The 26,549-nt window shown below is 41.1% G+C and overlaps 1 protein-coding gene across 4 annotated transcripts in view; it reads right to left on the minus strand.

Moving 5' to 3' along the window:
* Nucleotides 1–26,549, minus strand: part of ARHGAP10 (Rho GTPase activating protein 10) — a 241,326-nt gene that overhangs the window by 117,196 nt on the left and 97,581 nt on the right. For all 4 annotated transcript variants that reach the window (XM_054562719.1, XM_054562717.1, XM_054562721.1 and 1 more), the window contains 4 exons: nucleotides 21,973–22,102; nucleotides 20,589–20,695; nucleotides 18,350–18,444; nucleotides 1,591–1,672 (listed from right to left, as the gene is read on the minus strand). In XM_054562719.1, the coding sequence (XP_054418694.1) occupies nucleotides 1,591–1,672; nucleotides 18,350–18,444; nucleotides 20,589–20,695; nucleotides 21,973–22,102 (414 nt within the window). The remainder of the gene's footprint in view (nucleotides 1–1,590; nucleotides 1,673–18,349; nucleotides 18,445–20,588; nucleotides 20,696–21,972; nucleotides 22,103–26,549) is intronic.

Genomic DNA, 26,549 nt, shown 5'->3' on the forward strand with positions numbered 1-26,549 from the left:
AATTGGGGGAAATGCGTGAGGTCCCAAGGTGCCTCCTTTGAAGAGGACTGAGGTGTCATTGTCCTACGTACAATGTTTCTTGTATCTTCTTCAATAAACATCTCCATTTTTCATATTACATGGCTGGATACCTTCTGGAGAGACCTCATTGTGTATGGACGGAGAGTATACACGACTGTATTTTCTTTCTGCAGACTTGCCATTATTCATATATCTCAAATTACTTGGCTCCTTAAAGAAGGGGCTACACATTCTTCAAGGTCAGACTGCCTTTGGTGACAGATTTATTTCTCAAGAACTTAGTCATGTGATCTTTTCCTATGCAAACTGGCTTTCCAAAGCACTTCTTTGTTCTCTGAGGAGTCCTAGTCAGTGCAGGGTCTTTAGTATAGTATTTTAAAAAAAACACCATTCTGGTTCTCAGTAACTACTAATGTTGTAAGGACTCTTGACTTCCAGCTAAACTGTTAAGACAGATTAAGAATATACAGACAGAAAACTACAGGGGCTAAATGCCGATAAATACAATAAAATGATCCAGAAATCCGATCCTACTCTTTCCATGTGGGTGGTACATTCCCCTGTATGGGATCTACTTCTAAAATCTGTAATCTGGGCTTTCATTTTTGAAACAGCACATCACGATTGCCGCATGCACTCAACCTGGCCCCCTCGCCCCTCCCCACTGTGCTCTCCCCGCTGGGCTCCCCTTAGCACCGGGTGGCACTGTCTGTGCCATCGGCTCTCTTCAGACGCCCCCTCGCCGCTTACTATATATCATCCCTCTTCCACTTACAAACGACACCCTTTCCCTTTTTTAAAACCCTGCTAGGATGGCGAAGGCTTTGCAGATAGCCTGCCTGGTTCCTGCACGGGCAATTGATTCGGAGTCACAATACTTCAAGCAGAGTTATTCAAATTGGTTGTACGGTGTGTTGTATAATTTTCCTCACTGACTGCCCCATTCAACACATGACCTTCCCAGTTCTCAACTCCCAAAGGCTACCAGTCCAGGGAAATGAAAGTAGTGCTTGAATAGAGTAGCAGACAGACTGAATTTCTGCGCCTCTGGATCTATATCCCTGACTTTAATTTATTCCTCCAACAGTTGTGAATACAGACGCCCATTCACGAAGGCTGCATAATATTGCATCTAGTGTTCCATTAGGCTAGACCATAAACTGTTAAATCAAGCAACATAATTACAGCAGTCGCTTCTAGCATTGCCTGCCCAGCCTCACAGCTCCTGCTCCGCCTCCGCCAAGATCAAAATGAACTGCAAGTCTTTATTGTGTTTACCTCTCAAAGAACCATCAGGTAGGACACAAGAAATGGAGACGTCAGATGACTTCCTCAAGCAAAAGCCAATCTGAGTGGCAAAATCATGAAAACTCAAAAAATAAAAACTAAGGATATGCCAGTCTTACATGCGCTGCTGCTACCTCCAGCCAAATGACTAGAATTCTGAGCACTTTCGAGAGTAATTCAAGCACCCGTTTTAGCAGGGACTATTTTTTAAATACTGTGAAAAATGAACACGCGTCAACTCGAAAGGAGCTGAAATAAAACTCAGGCCTCGGATGTTCTTACAGCTTCTTTTCCGCCCAGCGCCGCCAGCCACTGCCTCCTCTCCTCCTCCGAGAACGCCTGCATGGTCAGGGACACGCCGGGCCTGAAAGACACAGGAAACAGGTCGGGTGACCCCTGGGCGGCCAAAAACAAACCACCTTTTCTACTTCCTACTGCCTTACAGGGGCGATTACGCTGTTTCGTAAATTTTTAAATTATGATCAGGTACACATCATAGAGGTTATGATCTTAACCATTTTAACTGTGCAGTTCAGCAGCGTTGAGAAACCAATCCCCAGAATTCTTCATTTCGTAAAACTAGAATTCTGTGCCCATGAAACAGCAACTCCCCATTCCCTTTCCCCCCAGCACCAGACAACGATCCTTCTGCTCTCTGAATACGACTACTTCAGGTAATGTGTATAAGCAGAATCACACACTATTTGTCTTTTTATGATTGGCTTGTTTCACTTGGAACGATATACTCCATTTTCATCATCGATACAGTAGCATATGGCAGAATGTCCTTCTTTCGTAAGGCTGAGTAATATTCCACTGAATGCATTTTGCTTATCCATTCGTCCCTCCATGCACACCTGGGTTGCTTCCACCTTTGGGCTACTGTGAACAACACCGCTATTAACATGGGTACACAAACATCTCCTCCAGGCCTTGTGTTCAATTCTTTTGAGTACACATAATAAAAAATAAATATTTGGTCTCTGATCCCACTTCCTGGCACAAAGTTCCTTAAAAAACCCCTTGGAATCTCTGTATCTTTTTGCACACTAATGAGATGATGGGGCTGGGGGCTCCCGAGCAGCCTCCTGACGGGGCCAGGTTGCCAAGGGAACCAACCATGTGATTGGAAACGGGCGCTTTCAGCCACATCCTTCCCTACTCCTCCTAGGCAGGAAGAGAGACTGGAAATTTTGTTCAATCACCAATGGCTAATCATTTAACCAATCATTTGCTATACAATGAAGCCTCCATAAACATCCTAGGATATGGACAGTTTCTAAACTGGGGAACACATGGATGTGCTGGGGGGGGGGGGGGGGGGGGGGGCCTGCCCAGAAGGAACGTGGAAGCTCCAAGCCCCTTCCCCCACACCTTGTGCTACATCTCTCTTCATCTGGCTGTTAATGTACATCCTTTAAAATGCTCTCCTCTGTAATCAATCAGCAATAGTAAATAAACTTTCTCTGAGCTCTGTGAGACATCCCAGATATTATTGAACCAAAGAAGGCCATAGTAAGCCTCTAGAACCAGCCAGCCAAAAGCCCCGGTGACTTGCAAATGGCAACCAAAGCGGGAGCGGGCAGTCTTGCTAGACTGAGCCCTCAGTCTGCGGCGTGCGCACCTACTCTGGTTAGTGTTCCAGCTGAGTTAAAATACAGGACACCTGGTGGTCCCCGCAGAGAACTGCAGAGTCGTGTGGAGAAACCCAAACGCGGGAAGTAGAGGCGTGTTCTGCAGGTAGGAAGAGCCGGGGTCTTCCTCACCCCGGGGCACATGGTACTTCTATTTCTAGTTTTTTGAGGAACTGTCATACTCTCTTCCACAGAAACGGCCCAGGGGTTCCTGTTCTCCACATCTGCACCAACACTTATCTTCTCTTATTTGTTTTTAAGTAATGAGCCATCCTACTGGGGGGTGAGGGGGTAGCAGTGATTAAATTTTTATTTATAAAAGAAATGCATATTTATGGTTACAGAACCAAAAAGTCACTTCCATCCCATTCTAATTCTACTCCCGCGACAGTGCTGCTAACCACGTGGTTGGTTTCCCTCCCATCTGGTCCTCAGGGCCAGAGTCGATCTTCCTCAGTTCCATTTATTCAGACATAAGGAGATTCTGCCAGAACATTCTTAATATTGCAAAAGAACACTAGATAGAAAAGCCATTAATAATCCCCTTAACTGTTGGTGGGTGGTTTCTCAACTGAAACAAATTTATCTATGTGATGAAAAGTATTAAAACTTTTTGGCAAGGAATTAAAAGGCAAAATACAGAAAACTGGAAATAAAAATTGATGGCTGAAGTGGAAAGTAAATATTAATTCCCATTTGTTATTGAATATATTTTTTAAAGGTTATCATTCCTAGAAAATTATCATTCCTATCATTCCCATTAACTAACTATTGGATCATCTTTTTCGGCTAAAGCAAGCTGTACGAACCAACTGTAATTCAATAAGCAGCACAATTTTTACAAAGTATGAAGCACTCTGCCAAATCCGAACAAACAAGCCATGCCCCGAGCTCCCACCGCCTGCTCCCACAGGTGCTGCGCTGCCTCCCCACGTGGCGGTGATGAAGCAGAAAGGAAGTTCTCTGCTTGAAGTTCACTGCAAAATAACTCCAGTTGCAACTGATAGGCTCTTGTCTATGATCATTTCTCCAGAAAGAAAAATCACCAACTGTCCCCTAACCCCACCCCTGAACAGCAAAACGGCTCTTCGTCGTCTTGCATCAGCCCGCTTGAACGCTGACTTGGCTCCGGGGGCAGCGCAGAGGCAAGGTGCCGCCTCCCTGAGCTGTGCTCCATGACACTCAGGCTGCTTCCAGAAGGTCCTTCACGGGGACCTGAGGGCATTGGCCCTTATTCTTAGTGGCCCACACTTAGCAATCAGGGGAGGTAATTAAAAGTGTCAGGAAAAAACACTTTAGATAGCACAGATGTTTTTCTTTCCATCAGTTAAGAGATAAAACAATATTGGCACGTAGGGGCCTCAGCTCTGCAAGAATGCTCCATTCTTGTAAGGAAAAAAAGAATATCTACAGGCCTCTCTGAAAGCTGTATGTATTCAAACATTTAATATGTAATTTAAGTGAACAAAAGTATGAACTGTAAAAGAAGATGTTATAGCAAATACATAATAAAAAGTTGACAGATTTTATACTCCAGAAATGGCAAAACTAGCAGAGAGGAGGGGACACAAGGTCAAAAGCGGCAGCCGCTGTCATGGGAAGACAACACAGGGTTTACAAATCCTATGCATGGAAGGCAAACCAGGGTTTAATATTATATTTATACTCACAGAATCAGACACTTGGCCTGATGAAATCCCTTGTGCTTTCTAGTTCCTTTTTAGTTTTCCCCTAAGGTTTCCCATTGAAATGTGAGGGGAAATAATATTTACAGGTAGATGGTTGGATATTCTTAACCAAGTAACACAGAGAACAGCAAGCAAAGATAGATGTTGCGTAATAGAAAGGATGACTGGTACTGGAGACTTGCAACACAAGGAAAAAAAGTGTTGAATAATGAAGAAGTTGAAGAGTTATGAACTGGAATTATAGATAGTGAGGTAAGGAAAAAAGCAATTGTCAAGCTTCGGATGAAACAGCCATACTACATCTGGATAAAAAGCCACTGTGGCATAAAAACTAAAGTATCATTATAGGACTTGCCTGCAAGCACAATGAGTCAGGCCTGAGCCATCCAGCCCTTTGTGGAATCTAACAGAAAGTAAATTTGTTGAGAGAGAAGAGATTAAGTAGAAATATATCACCTACAAGGAAAGAATTCTATTTCTGTTTACATTTTGACAAACAATAACATGGTAACTCAAAACAATTCCCCTTTTGAGAATTAATTCATCACACTGCAAGTTCTCCTGAACACTTCACACTGGCAACACGTTACTTAAAGGGAGATCAGCCACTAGCACTACACCACGCCGGGCCCCCACCCACGACAAAGAGCGCTGCCGCTCCGGCGCGCCGCCTGAGCCCCATCTCTAAGACATCCGCACGTGAAAAACAAAACGTAGTGCGCTGAACACGTTCTCCCCATTTTAAATTTCTCAAGCTTCTTTTTTTCCATAATCAATGGCAAGGAAATCATTAAGCAAAAATGAGACTTTAGGAAACACTGGACACATTTTAAACTACAGCGTTAATAAGCATCTTGTTGTTAAACCAATCTATAAAAATGCTCTAGTTTTTGAAACAAAGACGTGCTATCAATAAAGTTTAATGAATAGAGGGGACAATATGGTGAATATAAGGATAGGAAAGAACAGACAATTTTACAGTGTTCTAGATTATCCATATTTACATAAAGAAAGCAAGCGTTATAACATCACCTTCAATTAACGGAGGAGCTCAGGTCACTCCACTAGTCAATCCACCAGAGCTAGAAGGGGAACGGAGAAAGATCCAATTCTGGGTTCATGGAGCCGATATCACTGCAACGCACTAGATTGGCCCAACTGAGGACACTACATTCTTTTTTCTTCATGAAACAATTCGTTTCGACCAAACTAACATCTGAGCACCTAATGCATGCCTTAGACACAGTGCTGAGGTATGAATAATTCACCATGCAGAGCAAAGCAAAGCTGATTCTTGTGAAGGTAAAGGCAACAGTATGAACGTCAAGAAGAAAAAAAAGAAAGTAACTTGCCAGGGTAGTCCACCCCTCTTTACCTAAAACCTAAATTATCTATAGAGCACTATCTCAATTTGTTTTCATTTACTCATTAAAAAATCCGTATCACTATGCATCGAGCACTCCCACAGGCTGACACATGGAAAGCAGTCTAGGGAACTATTATCTGTGTTTACATTTGACCCCATATCTATTAATTCTCTTTCAACTGCAGTTCTTGTAGTTCTATCAAAGCATATGGAAGACATATGTTCCCCTTATATTTTACATGACAGACCAACGAACCCACAAATTAAGAACATACACAAATATATAGGAGCAGAGACGAACATCCACAAGACAGTTATGAAATGTCAATTAATGAGCTATTATTGTAAACAGAGGATACTAAGAGAAAAAAACTAAGAAGCAGCTACCAAACTTATGAGGGTAATCAGAAATAATTCTATTGCTCTTTTAAGAGGAACATTAAAAAGAAAAAGAAATAAACCAAACCAGCACATTACAAGTCTTGAACTAAATTTTACAATGAGAAGGCAAAAGCATCAAAGCCAAGTGAAATATTTTCTTAAAAGTTACAGAAACACACAGGTCATCATCAGTTTCTCATAAGGTTTGCTGCAAAAAAAATTTTAAGTACAAATCTAGGAATCATACATTTTTCCAGAGACAATAAAAGCACGCTGCTTGATGTTTTACTAGGGATGAAGACTTTACAATAATGTCTTTCTTCTGTCCACCAAAAAGTTGTTTCAAATACAGAAAGTAAGCAATGATTTAGTCAGAAGCAGGAGTACTCCCTCCAAAAGAAGGGAATTCAAAGCATTAACCATTAGAGAAGTGCTGCTTCTTATTAGAACATAGAGAGTGAAGACAACATCCTTCTCATCCTTAGAAGAACAAGATGAAGAACCTATAAAATCACAGTTGTTGTTTTTAATGACCATCTAAAACCTGAAGATGCAGAGAAACCTAATGAGTCAAAACTCAGAAAGTTACAAGCATGCGCACACACACGCACGGGGTACACATGGCTGCCTTCCTTGCGTGTGAAACAGCAGAACAAAAAGGAAGCCACCAGAGATGGGGAAAATAGAATTGTAACAAAATCTGAAATGTAGAGTATGTGATGGTGGGCTGTTTTGGAATCTCTAGAAGATATAGACACAAAGGAAGTCTGAAGCCACCCCCCTAACTCCTTCCCGGGGGACCTCACCAAGTGCTCCCTGTCAGTCTGAGCACAAGGCTGAAGGTGAAGCCCTGAATGGTGTGGCACTAATTACACACCCCGGGCACAACAGGACAACTTCCGGAGAAGGCTCGGGTGGCCTCCTCAAATCACAGGAAACCTGTGATGCACAAAATCTACTTACAGAAATAACAATGCTGAATCTCCGCTCAGCTGCCCACTGAAGGGACGGCCCCACACATTAATAACCTAATAGAAAAATGGACAAGCCCTTTACCAGGTAAAAATGCTACTCACCTTAGTCTCTATCACTCTCTTGCACACAGTATCTGGGAGTCAGCCAAAAATATTACAAGGCATGCAAAGCAGCACAAAAATGTAACCCAACATCAAGAGAGGAGGCAGTTTGAAGAACCATACCCAGTAATAGCCCAGATATTGGGGTGGGGGTGGGGAGGCGCAGAAATTCAACAGAAACCTAAAAAACAACGGAGAGTATGCTAAAGGATTCAGTGCAAAAGGTGGCCTGCTTGCATAAACTGAAGGGAATTTCAGCAAAGAAATGAAAACTATTAAAGAGAGACAGCTGGATATGCAAGAATGGAACAGTAACAATGATGAAGAGTTCAGGAGGGTACTTTTCATATGCAAACCAACCAATCCTGACTCTATATCCTTTATCTAATTCCAAACAAGCCAATATTTCCCCAATAGCCTACAGCTCACCAATATTCTTCTAACTAGTCAATCCTGACTCCTGACCGCAGCCTGAACTTTCCCCACGTGGCCCTGTGTGGCAAGGTGGGGCTTCTCCTCTTGCAACCTGAAAGTAACAAACTTCTCTTCCAATGGCATTGGCCTCACCATCTCATCACTCAGTCACTTCCATATATTAAAATCCTGCAGGTACATTTGAAACAAGTATCAAATCGCCTCACACAATGCAATCAGACTCCCAGAATGTGAAGAAAGAGAAAATGGAGCAGAACTATTTGAGCAGATAATGGCTAAGATTTCCCGAACCTGATAGGAAATATCAATCCACATACCCAAGAATTTCGATGAGCCCCAGGCAGGATAAAACAAAGAAAACCGCACTTAGGCACATCATAAAAAGAAAATCCTGAAAGCAGCAAAAGAAAAAGACACATACGGGGGAACAATAAGAAAGATGGATGACTTGCCATGAGAAAAAAATGGAGGCCTGAAAAAAATGGAATGACTTCTTTGAAGTGCCAGGGGTGGGGGGCAAAGGAGGGATGGAAAACTATCAATGCAGACCGCTACATTCATCAAAAATGAAGGCAAAATGAAGACATTTTCAGACAGACACAATATAAAGAATTCTTCTCCAGCAGACCTACATTACAAGAAATGTTTAAATTAATTTAGCCTAAGGGACTTACAGGAAATGGCACAAGATAAAAATTCAGTTCTGCAGAAAAAAATAAAGACAATCAGAATGGATAAGCATGTCAGTAAAAAAAAGGGGGAAATCCCAAAAAATCATATACATACATACCATCACATACATGTATATATGTAAATAAAATGTTATATTTCTTTAAAAGATTGATTTTGGAAATTAAAAGTTGTCATGTATTATTGGGTTCATAGTGTAGATAGAATTAAAATATAACAAGGGCACAGAAGCAAAAGAGTGGTAATTAGGTGTCTACTCTTGGGTTCTTATATTGCTTATGAAAGGGCAGATACACTGATAAATTCAAAATGCATATTATACTCTCTAGGATAATAACTAAAAATGCACAAAGGGGAGTAATGAGAATCAAATTGAGGAGGTAAAATGGAATACTAAGAATACAATTCACTAAGAAGGAAGAACAAAGAACAAACAGGACAAATAGAAAACAAAACCAATATGATAGGCTTAAACCCAGATTATTACATCACACATAAATGGACTCAATGATATGTTCTTAATAAACAACAAAGTTGAAAAGTAAAAAGACAGGTAAAAAGAAAATGATAAAAAGAAGATATGCCATGTAAACACTAAGCATAAGAAAGCTAATGTGCCTATATTAGTATCAAACAAGGTAGATTCCAAGATAAAGATTATTAGCAGAAACAAGGGACATTTCGCAACGATAAAAGGGTCACTTCGTCAAAAAGACATAACAATCATAAATGGACACGCACAAAAACAATCTCAAATATTCAATACCTTAAATAAAAATTGACAAAATTAAAAAGGGGCAAATCCTAATCATAGTGAGAGATTTTTGCCTGCCCTGTCTAGTAAATAATAGAATAATATCAGCAATCAAACAACATAGAAGATTTGAGCAACACTATCAACCTATCTGATCTGACACTGAGAGAACACTACGCCCGAGAGCAGCAGGTAACTCACTGTCCTCAGGTGCACATGGATCGTTTACTAAATAGACTGCATTTGGAGCAATGAAACAAGCCTAAAAAACCTCAAAGTAATGAAAAAATACAGAATATGGATGTTCTCTGACCAAAAGAGTATTAAAGTAGAAAAACAATAATAATATTACAGGTAGAAAATCCCCAACCATTTGAAAATTTTAAAACATACTTTAAATAATACCTGAGTTATAATTCAACACCTATGTCCTAATCACATAAAAAATTTTTTAAAAGGACAATGAAAATACTACACATCAAAATTTGTAGGCTATAAGTTAAGCAGTCATTAGAAATTGGTATATTTAAAAGTTTACATTCAAAAATAACGTAGAAAATCAATCCTTCCATCTTAAGAAGTGATTAGAAAATAAAATCCAAAGCTAACGAATGTAAATAAAGATAAAAGCAGGAGCCAATGAAATATAAAATGGACAACATGATTTATTTGAAATAACACAATTAATAAAACTTTAGGCAAGACCTACCAAGACAAAATTTTTAAAGAAATCTCCAGTATCAAACATGAAAAAAGAGTTATCACTACAGATCTTACAGATATGAAAATAAGTAGTTATTACAAATTTATGCCATTAAGACAATAGCTTAGTACAAATAGAGCCCTTGAAAGAGCCCAATTTATCAAGACTAACAAAAGAAAAACAGAAAATGTGACTGTTCCTGTACCCACTAAATAAATTGAATCTGTAATTTTTAAACTTCATGTACACACACGAAAAAATTTCAGCCCAAGATGGCTTCACAGACAAATTCTCACAAACATTTAAGACAGAAATAATACCAATATCACACAGATACTTTCAAATAACAGCAAGATGGAAACTTTCCCATGTCTTATGAAGCCATCATTCCCCTCTTTCAAAGGCAGACAAAGACATTACAAAACAAGACTATAACACATTATCCCTTATGAACATAAATACAAATATCCCTCGCCAACTATTAGCAGAATGAATACAGCAATATACATACAGAGTAATACACCATGACCAGTAGAAGTTTGTCTCAGGAATGCAAGATTAGTTTCACTTGGAAAATTCATTGCCATTCACCCATTAACAGATTCAAGAAAAATATTTAATGATCATTTAATTGAAATTGACAAATACTTTGCCAAAAGTCAACATCTCTTCATCATTAAAACTGGGAATGTACAAAAACGTCAACACGAAAGAAGCATCTACAACCTTCAGCTAACACTGTACTTTACAACTGAAATAATAAACTCTTTTCCCCTAAGATCAAGAATAAGGAAAGTTGCCCAAAATCACCACTTCTATTCAATATATTATTGGAGATCTTGGCAGTGCAATAAGACCAGAAAAAGAAATAAAAGACATATAGATTAGAAAGAAAGAAAGCTGTGTTTATTTATATATGATACCATTGTGTACATAAAAAAAATCCTGAAGAAACTACAGAGAACTAATAAATCAACTCAGCAATATTAAAACCAACTGCATTTCCATAGAGTAACAGTATATTGGAAAATAAAACCTAAAATACTATCAAAATAATGTCCAGAAACATAACTTAGGGAAATTTAACAAAAGATATCCATGACCCCAATGCTGAATATAAAACATACTGAGAGAAATTAAAGACTAAATAAATGGAAAGGCATACTCATGAATTATTAATGCTCCACGTTGATAATATTGGCCTGTAGGTATTTTGTAGAAATAAACTGATTGTAAAATTTATGTGGAAACACAAAGGATATAGAACTGCCAGAACAATTTTGAAAAAGAACAAACGAATCACACAAGATGGCTTCAACATTTACTATGACAGCTTCAGTAATAATGACAGTGTGGAACTGACAACCGGACAGACAGACAGAGCAAAGCACAGAAGAGAAAATCTAGACTAGAAATAGGCCAACACACAGTCAAATGACCTGCAACAAAGGTGCCAAAACAATTCAATGACAGGAAAACCCTTGTCAACAAATGGTGCTCGAAATACCCACTATCTGTATAGGAAAAAATAAGTAGCGCCCAACCTCCACTAATCACACCATGCACCCCCCAAATCTTCATGAGTCACAGACTAATTATAAAGCTTTTATAAGAAAATGTGGAGAAATATCTTTGCAACCTTGGGATAAGAGTTTCTTAGAGCAAATAGTTCTACCAATAATATATTTTTTCAACTAGCAAGGACTCATGGACAAAACCAAAGGGGGAGAGCTGAGGGAGGGAAGGAGGGAGGGGGCAAGGGAAAGTGGTGGGGCGTAGGCAGAGACAAATGTATTTGAAAAAATAAATTAAAAAAAGTAAAAAAACTCAATTTTAGCAAAATTAGACTGTTCTCATCAAAAGACACTATTAAGAAAATGAACAGGCAAACTACAGATCAGAGAAAATAGTCACAATTAATGGATTTGACAAAACATTTGTATCCATGTCACTTAAAATAATTCTGCAACTCAATAATAAAAAGACCAACATCATTTTTTTAAATGAGTAAAATATTTGAGAAAAAAACAAACAAAATTTTTCCACTTCACAAATGAAAAAATATGAATGACCATACAGCACATGAAAAGGTGTGGTTGAGATCACTGGTCATGAACTGTTAAAATGAAAAAGAAAACATCATCAAAGGTTGGTAAGCGGGCAGAAAACTGGGACTCTCAGGCATTGCTGGTGGGAAGGACTGGACGAAAGAAGGTGAAGGATTAGCCAAAGAACATGTATGGATAACCCACAAACGCAGTCAACCGTGTGGTGATGGTTGGAGGGAAAGCGGGGGCTGAGTGGAGGAGGTAAGGAGGACATCTGTAATAGTGGCAACAATAAAGTTAAAAAATTACTTTAGGAGACTCAATTTTCTAAAAAGTCAAACATACAGATATACACACACGTACACATATACTTACACATAAATACATACATACACATACCCCAGCAATCCCATTCCAAGGTATTTATCCAAGAGAGAATGGAAACACATGTCCACAATTGTTCATTACAGCTTTATTCAAAAGCCACAAAACTTTTATGACCCAGGTTCCAATGTCCTTCAGCATGCATTTTAAGAGCAAATTCCTATTAATGTCCATCTGGATTTCCATTTAATTATTGGAAGCCATCTAAAATGTGGCTTTCAGTCAGGATGTTGCTATCAACGACATCCTCCATAAGGCCAATTCTTACACTTAAGACAAACACAGAAACCTAAATACAAGAAATGCTGTTTCTAATTCTATACATTCCATTTTATACCAAGTCCATCTAAATTCTTTCAAAAGAACTTCCCTTCCTATTCTTTCTACATAGAATCGTAGAGTTCTTGAAGGATCAAGCCACATACAAGCCTTTGTATTCTGGCTTTAAATCATCCCCAAACTAAAGTTGTTGTTACGCTTTTTTATTTAAAATATGCACTTCATAAATATAGTCACATAAAAGAAAACAGTACAATTCCATTTGTTTCCACAAACATCTGTTGGAGCTGTTCTTACCAAATGCTTGAAAAACAGGGCTTCCCAACAGCTACCTTACTAACACAGGGGACCAGATGAGCCTTTGTTCTAGAGAGCTGCCCTGGGCTAAACATTCAGCAGCACTGCCGGCCTAGATCCACTAGATGTCAGCACCGACGGCCCGCCCACCCCCTCCCCACCAATCAAAAGGTTCCTGGAGAAAATCGGCTCACGGTTGAGAACCTCTGACTTAAAGGATTGTCTCAACATGTTTTCTCAAGATTTCTATAATTCCTTTTGCCTTGGGCCTCCCTGCCTCTGAGCTTCCAAACTCTACCAAATCTTCAAAATTCAGTTTAACAATCAATTTTTCTGGGAAGCTTTCCCAGTCAACCCCACTCCCTATTGCTTCTCAGCTTCCAAAGCACTTTAAACAGACTTCTGAACTATTATTTGTTTGTAAACCCTTCTGGCCTCTAAGTTGCCTTAACATGGAGCCTTCTAATTCCATCCTCAATGCCAAACACAGTGAACGATTGTTTAGGTACGTAAATGCCATGCACTATAAAATACTGTACTTATAAATATTACTACAGCTAATGTGCTAGAGTAACCTTATTATTCAGTCCAGCCGCATGGGCTTCTGGAAGCGACATGTTTATAACTCACTCTTGTAAAATGACAAACAGTACAGTTCCATACTGACACACAGATGCTAAATAAAGTCACTGGTGTAAAAGCATTCAAACCCTGGCCAGGTAGCTCGGTTGGTTGGAGTATCAACCCAATACAGCAAGGTTGCATGTTCGATCCCCAGTCAGAGCTCGCATAAAAGGCAACCAATGAGTGCATGAATGGGTGGAACAACAAATCAATGTTTCTTCATTCTCAGTAGTAGATTCTCCGAGTATGAGAACAGTACAGGGATGTCTGGAAACAAGAGAGGGCATTTTCCCAGCCTCCCTCACTGCTAGGTTTAATCATACAACTCCATTTAGGCCAATGGTATGTGAGCAAGAGTAGTGTGTGCAACCTCTAGAAAGTGTTCCTACAACCAAAGACAGTGCTATGTGATAAATTGGGCCTAACGTGACCAGGAAGGCAAACCATGCACACGAGGGAGCAGGATCTGATACCAAAATGCATGAGAGCAGCCCTTACCTGATCCCCTTCAGGCTTCCTGAACAGGAGACAAAAAACTTTTACACTATTGAAGCCGTCTTACTTTGAGATTTTCTGTTACATGCAACCACATCTGATCTGAACTCATGCAACAATTAAGTGAAAGCTCTCTATTTACATCCCCACAGATCAAAGGCAAGTCCAGGCTCCATTGTGCAGTTTATGAAGTATTACCCATTATCACAATGCTACCTGACTATTTCTCCAACACAAGGAATAAGAAGCAGCAAAAATTAATACCAGGAGAAAAGCTACAATATATTTAGAGTAAATATTATGCAATCAACTGTGAAATTGCTATATGAAGGTACCCAATAAAAATTCTGTACAAACTCCATTGGAACCCCATTTACAATACTCACATGCTCCAAAATGGATTAAGTTTATTTTCTGTAAGCAGAATGAAAACACCAGAGCTCACAGTGCTGCGCTGTGGAAGTGCTACAGAAGGAAAGGAAGGTTGACTGACAGTTGCCTGATTGAATCTAATCCCAGTTCTGTCACTCCTAAGCAACAATTCAATTTCATTTAATCCAGAACAAATTTGGTGAATGCCCACCATATATAAAGCATTGCATTTCATTCTACAGTACCAAGTAATCTAAGATGAGGTCCCTTCCCTTGTGGAATTCAGAATCGAATAGACAAAGAACAAATTACGTAGAATTCCCAGTAGTCAACTGGCCAGGAATGAAGGAAATGGGCAAGGAAAGAGCCTACCTGACTGAAACCTTTGATTAAATATACCTTCAAAGCCTCAGAATTAGGGTAGAGACCTCAAAGTACACTAACTGCTCTCCTCCAGATTTCACTCTGAAAATGAGACACCAAAAGCAACACAGACAGCGGGGGGGTGGTTAGAACCCGAGGGCCCCTCAAACATTATTCATTAGTAACATCAAACCCGCATAGATGTTTCCCTGCTAAGAAATGAGAAAATAAACCAAAGACAACAGGAGTCTATAATTCAACTGAAAAAAAGCATCATTCTAAAGCTGCAAGGAGACACACACATAAAGAAAGTTATTTTCCAAGTAAACCAAAGAGCTTTAGAAAAAGACCCAGAATTAGCATGTATTGTTCTTGAAAAAAAAATTATATATTAGTATTTATAGGATCGGATTGAATATACCTGTATAAAAGGTTGGATCCCATCAAAGGAATATGATTTTTCTCTTTCCCAGGAATTCTTGGAAAATTGACAGAGAACAATCACTATCTCCCACCCCTGCATTGTTCAAAATGTCTGTTAGACACCCCAGAAGCAATACTGAGTAAGCTGCTGGCTATGAGAACCCGGCGTTCAAGGAGGGAGATCTGGGGGGAATTACCAACAGGACACTTAAAGCCACGAGGCTGAATGAGATTGTAAGGGTTAAGATTACAGAAAACAGAAGACTGAGCCCCAGAGAAGTCCAACATCAAGAGGTCTGGGAAATCAGAAAGTGGTGAAGGAAAACAAAAAACGAAGAGCCAGTCGGGTGTGCAAGAAGAAACTGGCAGGTGTGAGTAACATGGGAACGGGGGGGAAGGGAAGAGAGGGGAAGGAGAGAGGGAATGAAACCAACCAGAGATCCAAGAAGTTTGGGGAGACCCAGCATGGTTCCCTGTCACAAAGTCACAAGAGAGGAGCGTTCCAGGAGGCTGAAGGTAAGACTGAGTCAAATGCTGCTGAAGCGGTCGAGTGCTGCACCCAGCCTCCTACAGGGCTTCCCACTGAAGGACCCAGAACAATCTACTGCCACATGACCTAGACCGAGTTTATCATCCTCCTCCATCCTTATTCCTCCTTGGTTTTCCCTCTTAGGAAATGGCACCATCTAGTTACTCAAGACAGAAGCCTTCCCATCCTTTACCTTATACTCCAACATCCGATTTATCTCTAAAAATGTCCCTCAGGTGAACCTCCTAGCTCCCATTCCCACGGCCACCACACCAACGATGGCCTTTCATCCACTCTTGCCACCTCCATTCTTGCTCTGCCAGGATAAATTTTGAAAAATAGAATTAGGTCCTCACTGATCTGCTTAAAACCAAATAACGAATTAGGCTTGAGAACCTCCAGGTGAGGCCCCAGTCGCCAACCGCCCCTCCCCGCCCCCCGACTCTCTGACCCAGTGATGCTGGGTGCCGCTCGGAACCTCAATGTGCCACGCCCGCTCGTCTTCAGGCGTCCCATGTGCTATTCGCTCGGCCTGCAACATGGGTCTCATCGCCAGCTGACTCCAAATAAGCCTTCGGTTACCACTTAGAGGCCATCCCCTCTGTAAGCCTTTCTTTAACAGCCGAGACTAGAGACTCAAGCACTGGTCCTCCTGCCACGGGTTCCTAGAAAGCAGCTCTGGCTGTCAACAGAATAAATTAAAGATTTCTGCAAAAAGAAGAAAACTGAGAGAGTAGGGGGTACAGGCCCCTTCCCCACTTCATAAGGAAACTCTTTTTCCTGTTTCATATATGCACAAAATTTCATTTGAAAAGAGGGCTCCCTATAAACCAGTTGGAACCACTAGAATATATCCACACTAAGGTCTTCCAAGGTATTATCTTTTATAGATAAAAATAGCTGCATAATTATCCCTTGTCAGTCTTTGCGGGGGGTGGAGGGAGGTTACCTCATCACAAGGATCATGGCTGATGAAAGAGTATCTGGCATGATCAAGGCCTCAGAGAATATACAGGATTAAGCAAAAATAATATAAATTGTATTAAAACAATCTATGAAGAACTAGAAGCAGCCTGCTTTCGAAGCAAATCAGATTAACCTCCTTTAACACATTTTCTAGTAGATATCACTGTGGCCTCATGCTCGCCAGTTATGTAAGAAACGTCACGCCTAACAAAGTAATGCGCAGGCCCATAGCATCATGGTTAAGAGCGTGGGTCTGAGGGCAGAGGGCTGGAGTTCGAGTCTCTGCCCTTTTATTTCTTAGCTGTGTGGCCGTGGGAGACACGTTCTCTATGTCCCAGTTCCCCAGCACATAATGGGAAGGATAATATCTACCTGATAGAGGTGTGGTGAAGATCCAATGAGAAAAAGCACAGGAGAATTCAGAACACTGTCTGGAACTTAGAAAGGAATCAGTACGCGTCACTGTGGGTGTTCACACACATGCACATGTGCAAGTCGTACAACCGGCTTGAAACATAACCTCTCTTGCACAGGCATTCTCCTTCATTTTTTTAAATCAGTCTTGGCGAAATACTTACTAAGCTGCCTGTCCTTTTCATGGCAATGCCAAATGCATCACCGTGCTTAAGGGCACATCTTTTTATGTGCCTGGTCCTCAGTTCATTTATTGGGAAATAAAGCACAGATTTCTCCTCTCTGTACCAGCCTCAGGGATTCAGTTCTATCATCTAAGGAAAGAGGAAGCATCACTTATTTTTGTATTTTTAGGTCCTGACCTGAAATGAACTTTTGTTTTTAAAAAAAGCTCCTATTTAAAATGCTTATTGTACAAATATGAAACAGCCGTATCTAAAGACCATTGTTTCCAAAACCAGGGCTTGCAGGGAACAACCACACTGTCAGCCATGAAAATCAACAGAAAACAAAACTGAGGACCACGGTTTTCCTCGGTGGCGTCAGAGGGCACACACATAAGTGCCAGACATGAGGTCACATTAACAGGGCAACTTGTTTCCTTTTTCTTACTTCCTTCTCTCTGGCAAAGATTCTTTGACCACTAAATAACTGCAAGTCATTCAATAAGAAAAAATCAATAGTCTTCTAATAAACAGGCTATGCCTACGACTCTCCCTCACATAAAGAGTATATACACTGAAAATTCCCGCACAAAACAGACATTGTTCTGCATTTATAGTCACCAGCACCTCTTTTTAGCTTTGTCACCCACTTCCTTATTTTCACCTATTATTCCTTTTAGTGCCAAATATTCAGCTTGGATCAGCAATGAAAGGCTCCCAAGTTATTAAGCAACAACACTTAGAACAACTCCAAACATCAGCCAAGATCACAGCCTCTACAGCCAAACACAGCGACTCAGACTAAACAGCTTGCAATGAGTAATACGCAGCCTGGAAATATAACCAGATAACATTCTTTCAGGTTCTGCAAATCTCAATTGCATTTTACCACTATTTTTTTTAAGTCAATTTTGCACACGACTCTTTCATGCAGTCTAATAATGCCAATCACTTACCGGTCAGCAGCTTCTACATCAAAACAAAATCTTCTGTCGATGGAATCAGTATGCCTTTTGGTGCAATCTTTCAAAAAGAATGCCTCTCCGTCCCCCTGCAAATAATCGTTTTAAACATTCTCAAAAACTACAGTATAAACTCACTAAGATGCCCTAATTGGGGGAGGGGTATCAAGATTTTAAGTCCCTTTTTCCAATGTATTATCTTCCAAACTAGCTTATTTAAACACTATTTAGAATCTTAACCATTTCTGTCAGTCTCCTTCTCTTAGGGTTTTCTAGATTCTGCTTTGGTGACTGTAACAGTAAACAAGGCCTCATGGGTGCTAATTTTAAAAGCTACAGTAACAAAACATTCTACATGCTAGAATGTTTTTACTCTCTTATAGAACTCTTTTAAAAAAAGAATAATAATTTGTTTCTATTTCCTATTCCATTACATCATTAGAAATAGCCAATATATGACGATTTTTGACCTATAAAATTTTTTATTCCACTTCCACACAAATCTAAGAGCCCTAGATTAGCTATCTCGGTAATCTGAAACTAGAACCACTCAATCTACATGGTTTTTCTGTTTCCTAAACAAACCTCCTGAATTTATCTTCTCTTAATTTTTTTTATGGTATCATTTTACCTCACAAAACGATCCTCTCTAAGAGTGTAACAAAAAAAAAAAACGAAAGAGGTAAAAGACATGAGACAGAAGCAGCGTGGAAACACAGGCCCTCAGTAAGGAACAGTAAGAAGTCTGGATGCACACTCCTAGAATATTTCAACATTTTCTCGAATATGAGGGTCTCCAGATAATATTAAGCAAGCACTGAAATGTACAAATACTCAAAATATCAGTCATTGTATTATAAAATGTACATTTTATTATTTGGTAGCTAAAACAGTCCGCACTAAGCAGTCATGTCTTCGGACTTAACTCTGAAAGGAACTCAGGCTCACGGCCCATGCTCCATCCTCACCCCATCAGCCTTTAAGAGTGACCTACTCCCCTGGCTGCTGTGGCTCAGTGGACTGAGCACCAGCCTGCGAACCAAAGGGTTCCCAGTTCAATTCCCAGTCAGGGCACATGCCTGGGTTGTGGGCCATTTCCCCAATAGGGGGCACATGAGAGGCAACCTCACATCAATGTTTCTCACCCTCTCTTTCTCCCTCACTTCCCCTCTCTAAAAAAATAGAATCTTTAAAAAAAGAATGACATACTCACTTCCTCCTCTTCTCCATACACCTGATTTTCCATGTCTATTTTGTTACTACAAAAATGTATATTTTGGGTAAGCCATGGTAAATGGTTTCTTTAGGAAGATACAAAGTAGAGGTAAACAGATGAGAACTGGGTTTAGTTGTGTATTCACATAAAAAAAATTATGCCTTTCTACCCAGCAAGCACTGAATTAACCTTCTTTCCAAAAATGTGTTACCAAGGATGTTCAATATTGGTGGGAAGACCTTTGTCCTCATACTGATGACTGTGACGAGCTGCAGCTTCTCTTTAAAGCTCAGCCAGTGGCTGTGGCCTTCTTGCTCTTTTCCTGCTGCCAAGCATTGTTCTGCTGTTCTTTGCTATGGGAGGAAAGAACTAAGTGGGGAACACCTACGTGAGACCTTGGAAAATCTAGGCAAAAAACAGTAAAATTCATTCTAGATCATCTCCTCTGTAACATTTTCAGGGAGTGAATACATGTGTACACATCAGATCTTCTGCGTAAGCACTGACCTGACAAACCACCGAGTCTTGAAAGCTTGTTCTAGGTAACTTTATCTTCCAATAACAGAGATGTAGAGGATTCTACTCTACTTTTTCTTAAGACTGTGTTATTGTTAAAGAAGGGAAGGGAGGGAGAAAGAGAGGGAGAGAAACATCAATGTGCGGTTGCCTCTCATGCGCCCCCTGACTGGGGCCCTGGCCCGCAACCCAGCCATGTGCCTACACTGGGAATCGAACCTGCAACCCTTTGGTTCACAGGCCGGCACTCAATCCATGGAGGCACACCACGGATTCTACTGTACTCTCAAAAAAAGAAATAAAAATCTAACCATAGAAACCCATTCAGTCAAGTCAAAAAACACGAATTCTTGTTTTCTGGCTTTTTTAATTAAGAAACAACAAAAAATAATAATCCTAAAAAATAAAATGTATTTATCACCAGTGAGTATATGCAGCATTAAAGCAACACCCTCAAAGACCACCTCCCATAGAACATGAAGTGTAAAATCGAATACTCACGAGCTTCCCCCCAGACCTGTGCTCGAACGGGATCAGGTTGAACTTCTTCGCTGCCTTGCGGTACATGCAGTAGTGCTTTACCCAGCTGGACCCGAAGGGGGCAGGCCCTGCAACGGCAAACAGAACACCATGCTGCCTCGTCGCTAAGCACAAGTGCGGAGATCCACCTCGCTGAGGAGGAAAGACCCAGTAAGCAGCAACCAAGACGGCTCGAGGAAGCAAATCAGCAAAAACTGCCCACTGGAATAAAAGGGAAAACCTAGGGGGATTAAGGCTCTGAGAGAGCATGTGCAAAAAGGGCCTGCAGCTGAGCAACGCAGAAGTGAGTCAAAGGCACACTTTTCAAATGGTGTGCTGGACTGTCACCTCACACCAGAACACCTCTCCGCTGTGTTTACAAGTACATTGTAAGCTGCATTTGTTTGTCTGCGGGTATTAAGAGCTGGTGAGGGGTTCCAGAATTCTATTTAATGTCTGCGATCATTGTGGATTTAATTCTGGCCTTTCAAAATGACAGAACTGTGGAATCACTGTGCTCAGAAAAAGCGCCTGGCCCGGAAGTCTACCCAGCTGTCGTAGGCCCAGGGACGCCCCTCCCCCACCAGCAGCAGCCCTTGCTGGTGACCGGAAGGCCAAGCTTCGGAGGGACGTCTGAGGGACATAGGGGCGAGCTGTCCACACATGCAGAACATCCTCAGACCCACGTTTAATCTCTTGCTAAGTCAGTATTGCAACCACCAGAACTCTTAAAAGAAAAGGGTCTTCGTGGGGGTGCACAGCAAGGAGGAGGGGCGCTGGCATCTAGAATTTCAAGTGCCAATAAAGGTCTAATCATACGACAAGTTTGGCCCAATAGGTTCACATTATTTTTTCTTTCACCAAGGACACTATTAATGGGCTTTTAACTTATTCATTTATATTTTTTAGAGAGACATACATTGATGTGTTGTTCCACGTATTTATGCCTTCACTGGTTGCTTCTTGTATGTGCCCTGACCAGGGTTTGAACCCACAATCTTGGCGTATAAGGATGACACTGTAACCAAGTGAACTACCCGGCCAGGGCCAAGACCGCTGTATGTGAATGTGTATTGTGTGTATTGTGTGTGTGTTGGTGATAAGGATGAGGTGAGGGGAAAGGAGGAGAAAGAGATGCCCCGTCTCACTTTCAGCCTTATGCCAAGTTCTGGCTCCCTTACGAGCAAGTCTTCGCAGACTGCGGTGCAGAATTTGGGGTCTTCGCAGTCCCCTCCCTAGAGCACCTTCTAGGGTAGGAGGAGCCAAAGAAAGGGATAGGAATTATGTCAAAAATATCAGCACAATGGCAATAAAAAGTTTTAAAATAGCATGAGTGAAGCACTCATCGCCACGGGCAGCCTCTTACTTTTCTCCTGCACATACAGGTAGCCTTCCGCTGTAAACTGACTGGCTCGCTTGTGGTCCTTGGGGTTCTGCCTGATTTTGTTCATAAGCTCCTCCACTTCCGACCTCGTGCCTTCAAAACGATTCCGCGTCTGAAAGGGAGGGAAAACACATATGGGCATTAGGTTCTCACATGAGCTTTTCCGCGGATATTTCTAAGTCTCTGGATAAGTATAACTGAATTTGTAGAATTTTTCTGTAAATTTCTCAAAGTTGACCCAGCCTTTCCAGTGTGTCTCCTCGTTGAGAAAAGGATAAAAAGTAGTAAAATAGCTAAGAGGGAGTCCATGTAACTAGATATTAATTACTTTAGAAACTTGCTAACACCAAGAATAATTCTACTACGCAACAGAAGAGCCCTACATCCACTCCCACAAAACTACTAAGTCACAGAATTTTTCTTTAATGCAGGTCATAAAGTCTCCATCTGGGAAGTCTTTCCTTTAACAATCTGACTCATTATTACTATTACAGTAGCAATATGCTCAAATGCTCGGAACCTAAAAACTCAATTTTTCTCTTAACCTTAAATATAAGCATCATGTTTTTCCAGGTCAAGGCAATTGCCCTTGAAAATGACATTTCTTCTACGAAGAAATGGGCAGGGCGGGGGGAATATTTGTGTGTATATCCCCCACAAATAACATCTTTGATAGCTGAGGAGACAAATCGCATTTCTGAAACCCAAAGGCATGGTTTGCCTGTATCCCTGTCAAACAGCTACATTGACAATGTCCGCACGGATAAAGGAACAGCATGACCACGGCAAATGTGATGCATCAGCACCAGCAAGTTCCTGGACGTGTCTTTCGCCCACACTCAGAAATAACTATATTAATACCAAAAAACCGCTGATGCGAAACTGGAGAAGATGACATGAAAAATTACCACTGAAATTTCTCCTCTCTCCTCCATATAATGAAAGGAGTTACCACGGGTTCTATGAGCAGAAAAATGGAAGAAGGATGAGTATTTTTTAGGGGGCTGGAGAGTCTGACAGACACAAATTGCAAAGGGGAAAACTTATCTCCAGGCACTCAAACACAAGCGGAGAGGGTTTTTTTAACATCTGTTTCCGCACTGTGACAACTTACAAGGCTGCAAAGAGGGCGGAGCTCACATGTTGATGGCCGGTCCCTTTCCCCTTCCCAATTCTCCTGCCTCCAAGGTTTCCTATCCCCCTCTTAACCCTGACCGAGCCCTGCTTTTACTGGCCTTCTCTGTCACCTTGCTGCGATTCCTCCCAATCCTCACTTCCTTCCATCTGTGTGTGCGCAAACCACGCATGTATAGCCGTGAGCATGCAGGCACAAATACACACACATTCCTATTCACCCAATACTCACATGATTGTGCTAATGTTCAAACAGTGCTGGATTTGACCAGACACCCCTTCTAGCTGGCTCCTGTGTCTTTTGACAGCACCCCAACTCCCTGAGCCCTCCCTTCCTGATCCAAAAAGGAATCCCAGATTCACCCCCTGCTGTTTCTCTGGCCCTGTCCTAGAAAGAGCCATTTTCCCTGAACGAGTCCTTCTTCCTTTTAGTGGAGGGTGGTATTCAGAAACCAAGTATGGGATGCCATCCCACAGCACAATAATGCACGGAGAGGAAAGAGCACAAACCGTCCTGTGTGGGGACAAAAAGAAAAGGTACAACACAAGATAAAAAGTGACTGTACGTCCACCCCTCAGAAATAACCCTGCTCGTATGCTCACACAGTCACTCTCAATCTCTTTTTTTAAAAGCCGACTTTGCTGTTCTAATACTCTCACAACACTGTAACAAAACATTTTTGCATTTTCTTAAATGCTTCTTAGCCATTTTTCACATCTTCTAGGGATTCTTTATGAATCCTAACACTTCTCAAGTTATATTTTCTCCCAAGAATTCTATTCTAGTCTCCTTTCCCACATTCCTCTGGGGATGGAGATCACAGATGCATAGAGTTAATTTTTGTAAATATGCTTCATTTTGATGAAATTTACAATCTTCTACATAATATGTGTTCTAAAAGCCATCTTGCTCTTTTTTTTTTTTTTTTTTTTGCTTTCCACTTATTATTCCAGATTGTGGAAAATGGATAAAGATCAACATCTGTCTCAAAAAAACAAAACAAAACAAAACAAAAAACACACCTAACCATTTTTATAGAGAAAAGGTGAAACAAGATTGGGGAAAATAGGTTGTTTTGCCTGTTAAATAACTTTCACTTTTTTTTCTGGTTATAAAATAGTTTTGCTATTTTTTTATTAGAGTAAAATACTAAAAAGTTGGCCCAAATTATTTATAATGTTATGTCACACAGTTAGCCAACTCTAAGATTTGATTTTAACATGTGCATATATTTCCTTAAATACATAAAAACACATAGCATAAAAAACAACACACAAGCGGGATTTTTTTTTCAGCAATACATAGTTTTTTCCCTTTAACGTGCTGAAAGCTGGTGTCATCGGGGAATGAGAAGAACAGCCCCATGGGAGGGGGTCAGAGCTGACCGCAGGGGGCAGAGGAGGGGCCTGTTTCAGAGGCGCTGGAGTCCTGGAGGGGCAAGAATTAGCTCAAGGCAAAGAGGAAGAGCCAAGAAGACCCCTAGGTCAGGGGCTCTCAAAGCTGAAGGAAGGTGAACTGGAGGGGCTTCTACTAGGAGGGGCTGCAGGAGTGGCCTCAGAAACATCTGGAACACAATGGAAATGGGGAGGGAGAGAGAGAAAGAGAGGGAAGGGTTTCAGGGCTTAAGGCAACTTGCTGATGACAATCGCAGGTTCCAAATGATACGGAAATAGTTTTGTTTTGTTTTTCCAGTAAATTGTTCTTTGGCCTTTTCTCTACAGGAGATGAATGTTGTTACCAAATATGTGTGCTAAGTTCTTAATATACTAAAGATATTAACCAGATGATTTCATGAACCATTCGAAATGATCGTATGTCTTATATTTCATGACTGAGTGCTGCGCATTCACACGGAAATCTTGAATCTCTTGGAAACGATGCCGGCGTATGTAAGATAACTATGTCCTCCTGTCCCCACATGTGTGTTATAAAAGTACTTCTATGCATAAGCAAGTATTGCAGGGACAGTTTCACTGAAGCCCCCAGGAGACACTGATCTGTCCCCACACCTCGCCCCAGGCCTCGCGGCAAAGCTGGCTTCAGGGGCGTGGAGCCTGTGCGTCCCACAGCGCCCTGTGCTTGGAGGGCCACATGCTCAGTGTGATGCTCTGCTGTTGGTGTCCTGAAAGGCTTCCTTTTCGAACAAGCGGCCCTGCCTTCCCATTTTACAATGGGCCCACAAATAAGGTCCAGTGTTGCCTGAGGGGTCCCATCCAGGCCAGCCCTGCACTTGATGGATGAGGTCCAGACAGCAAGAGTGAATTTCCACAAGTTATACAGCCAGTTAGTGGGGCGGGGGTGGGGTGAGGGGAGAGGGGATCAGGATTATGATCTAATTTTCTACACGACTCAGTGGTTCCCAACCTTTAGGGCACCAGGGACCAGTTTCATGGAAGGGGGTGGGAGGGGTGGAGATGGTTTCGGGATGATTCAAGTGCTTTACACTTGGGCTCACCTCCTGCTGTGCGGCCTGGTTGCTAGCAGGCCCGGATGGTACCAGTCCCCGGCCTGGAGCCTGGGGACCTCTGAACTATGTAATGCTCCCTTTGCAATACTGTGTCCTGCTGCCTGCAAAAGTTTTCTGACAAATCACAGTATCAATAGACTAAATATTCTACTACCTACAAAGACAATTTAAGTTAGGGCTAACTGATACTTTTTTTAAATTCTATTACATAAAAGAATGATGGCGGAAAGGAGATTTACTCTTCTAGTCATTCAATTCTGCTGAATAGTCAAACAATGTATACCTACAAATTTACTCATAAATTACAAAAAATAAGAGATTTTTTATTATCTATATTTCCAAGTGTAAGGAACTATACAAAAAAAAATAGTAGTAACAAAACCTACACCAAAAAAAAGAAAAACATTTATCCTCAATTTCTAAGATTTTACAGAACTGAAAGTCAAGCAGCAAACAGCCCAGAGCCTCCTACCCTTCCACGGGTACGTCTTTGATTATGTGCCAGGAGTTTGTCCCAAAACTCACTCACTGTGTTGCTAACAAAGCCCTGAGGACACCTCCAAAACTAACCAAAGTAACGAGAATAACAACATCTACCCACCTTCTGACCAAAACATACATTATACTGTTAAACAGATAGAGTTCTCCTAAATCTCTTTATGAAGACCTACTGAAAGCATACATTTTTCCAGGAAAATAATAAAACAGCAACTGTGAACTCAATATACTAGCAAATAGGCTTAAAACAGAGGAAAGAAATTCCTCCTCACGCCCTAAGATCTACCTGGGAATAAAAGTCAAGTAAGAGATACAGGTATAAGCGAAGACCCTTAGATCAATATAACTGAGCTGCTTTATCTCCAAAGTAAACGGCTCTTTTGCCTGCTTCACACTCAGAGGCCTCGGGGTGGCATAACAACAGTCACCCTTAGAGCTACCCCACAAAGTGCAGGATGA

This window comes from Pteronotus mesoamericanus, unplaced genomic scaffold, assembly GCF_021234165.1.
Source record: "Pteronotus mesoamericanus isolate MK-2021 breed Mesoamerican mustached bat unplaced genomic scaffold, CSHL_Meso_final contig_163, whole genome shotgun sequence".
Classification (NCBI taxonomy): Eukaryota; Metazoa; Chordata; class Mammalia; order Chiroptera; family Mormoopidae; genus Pteronotus; species Pteronotus mesoamericanus.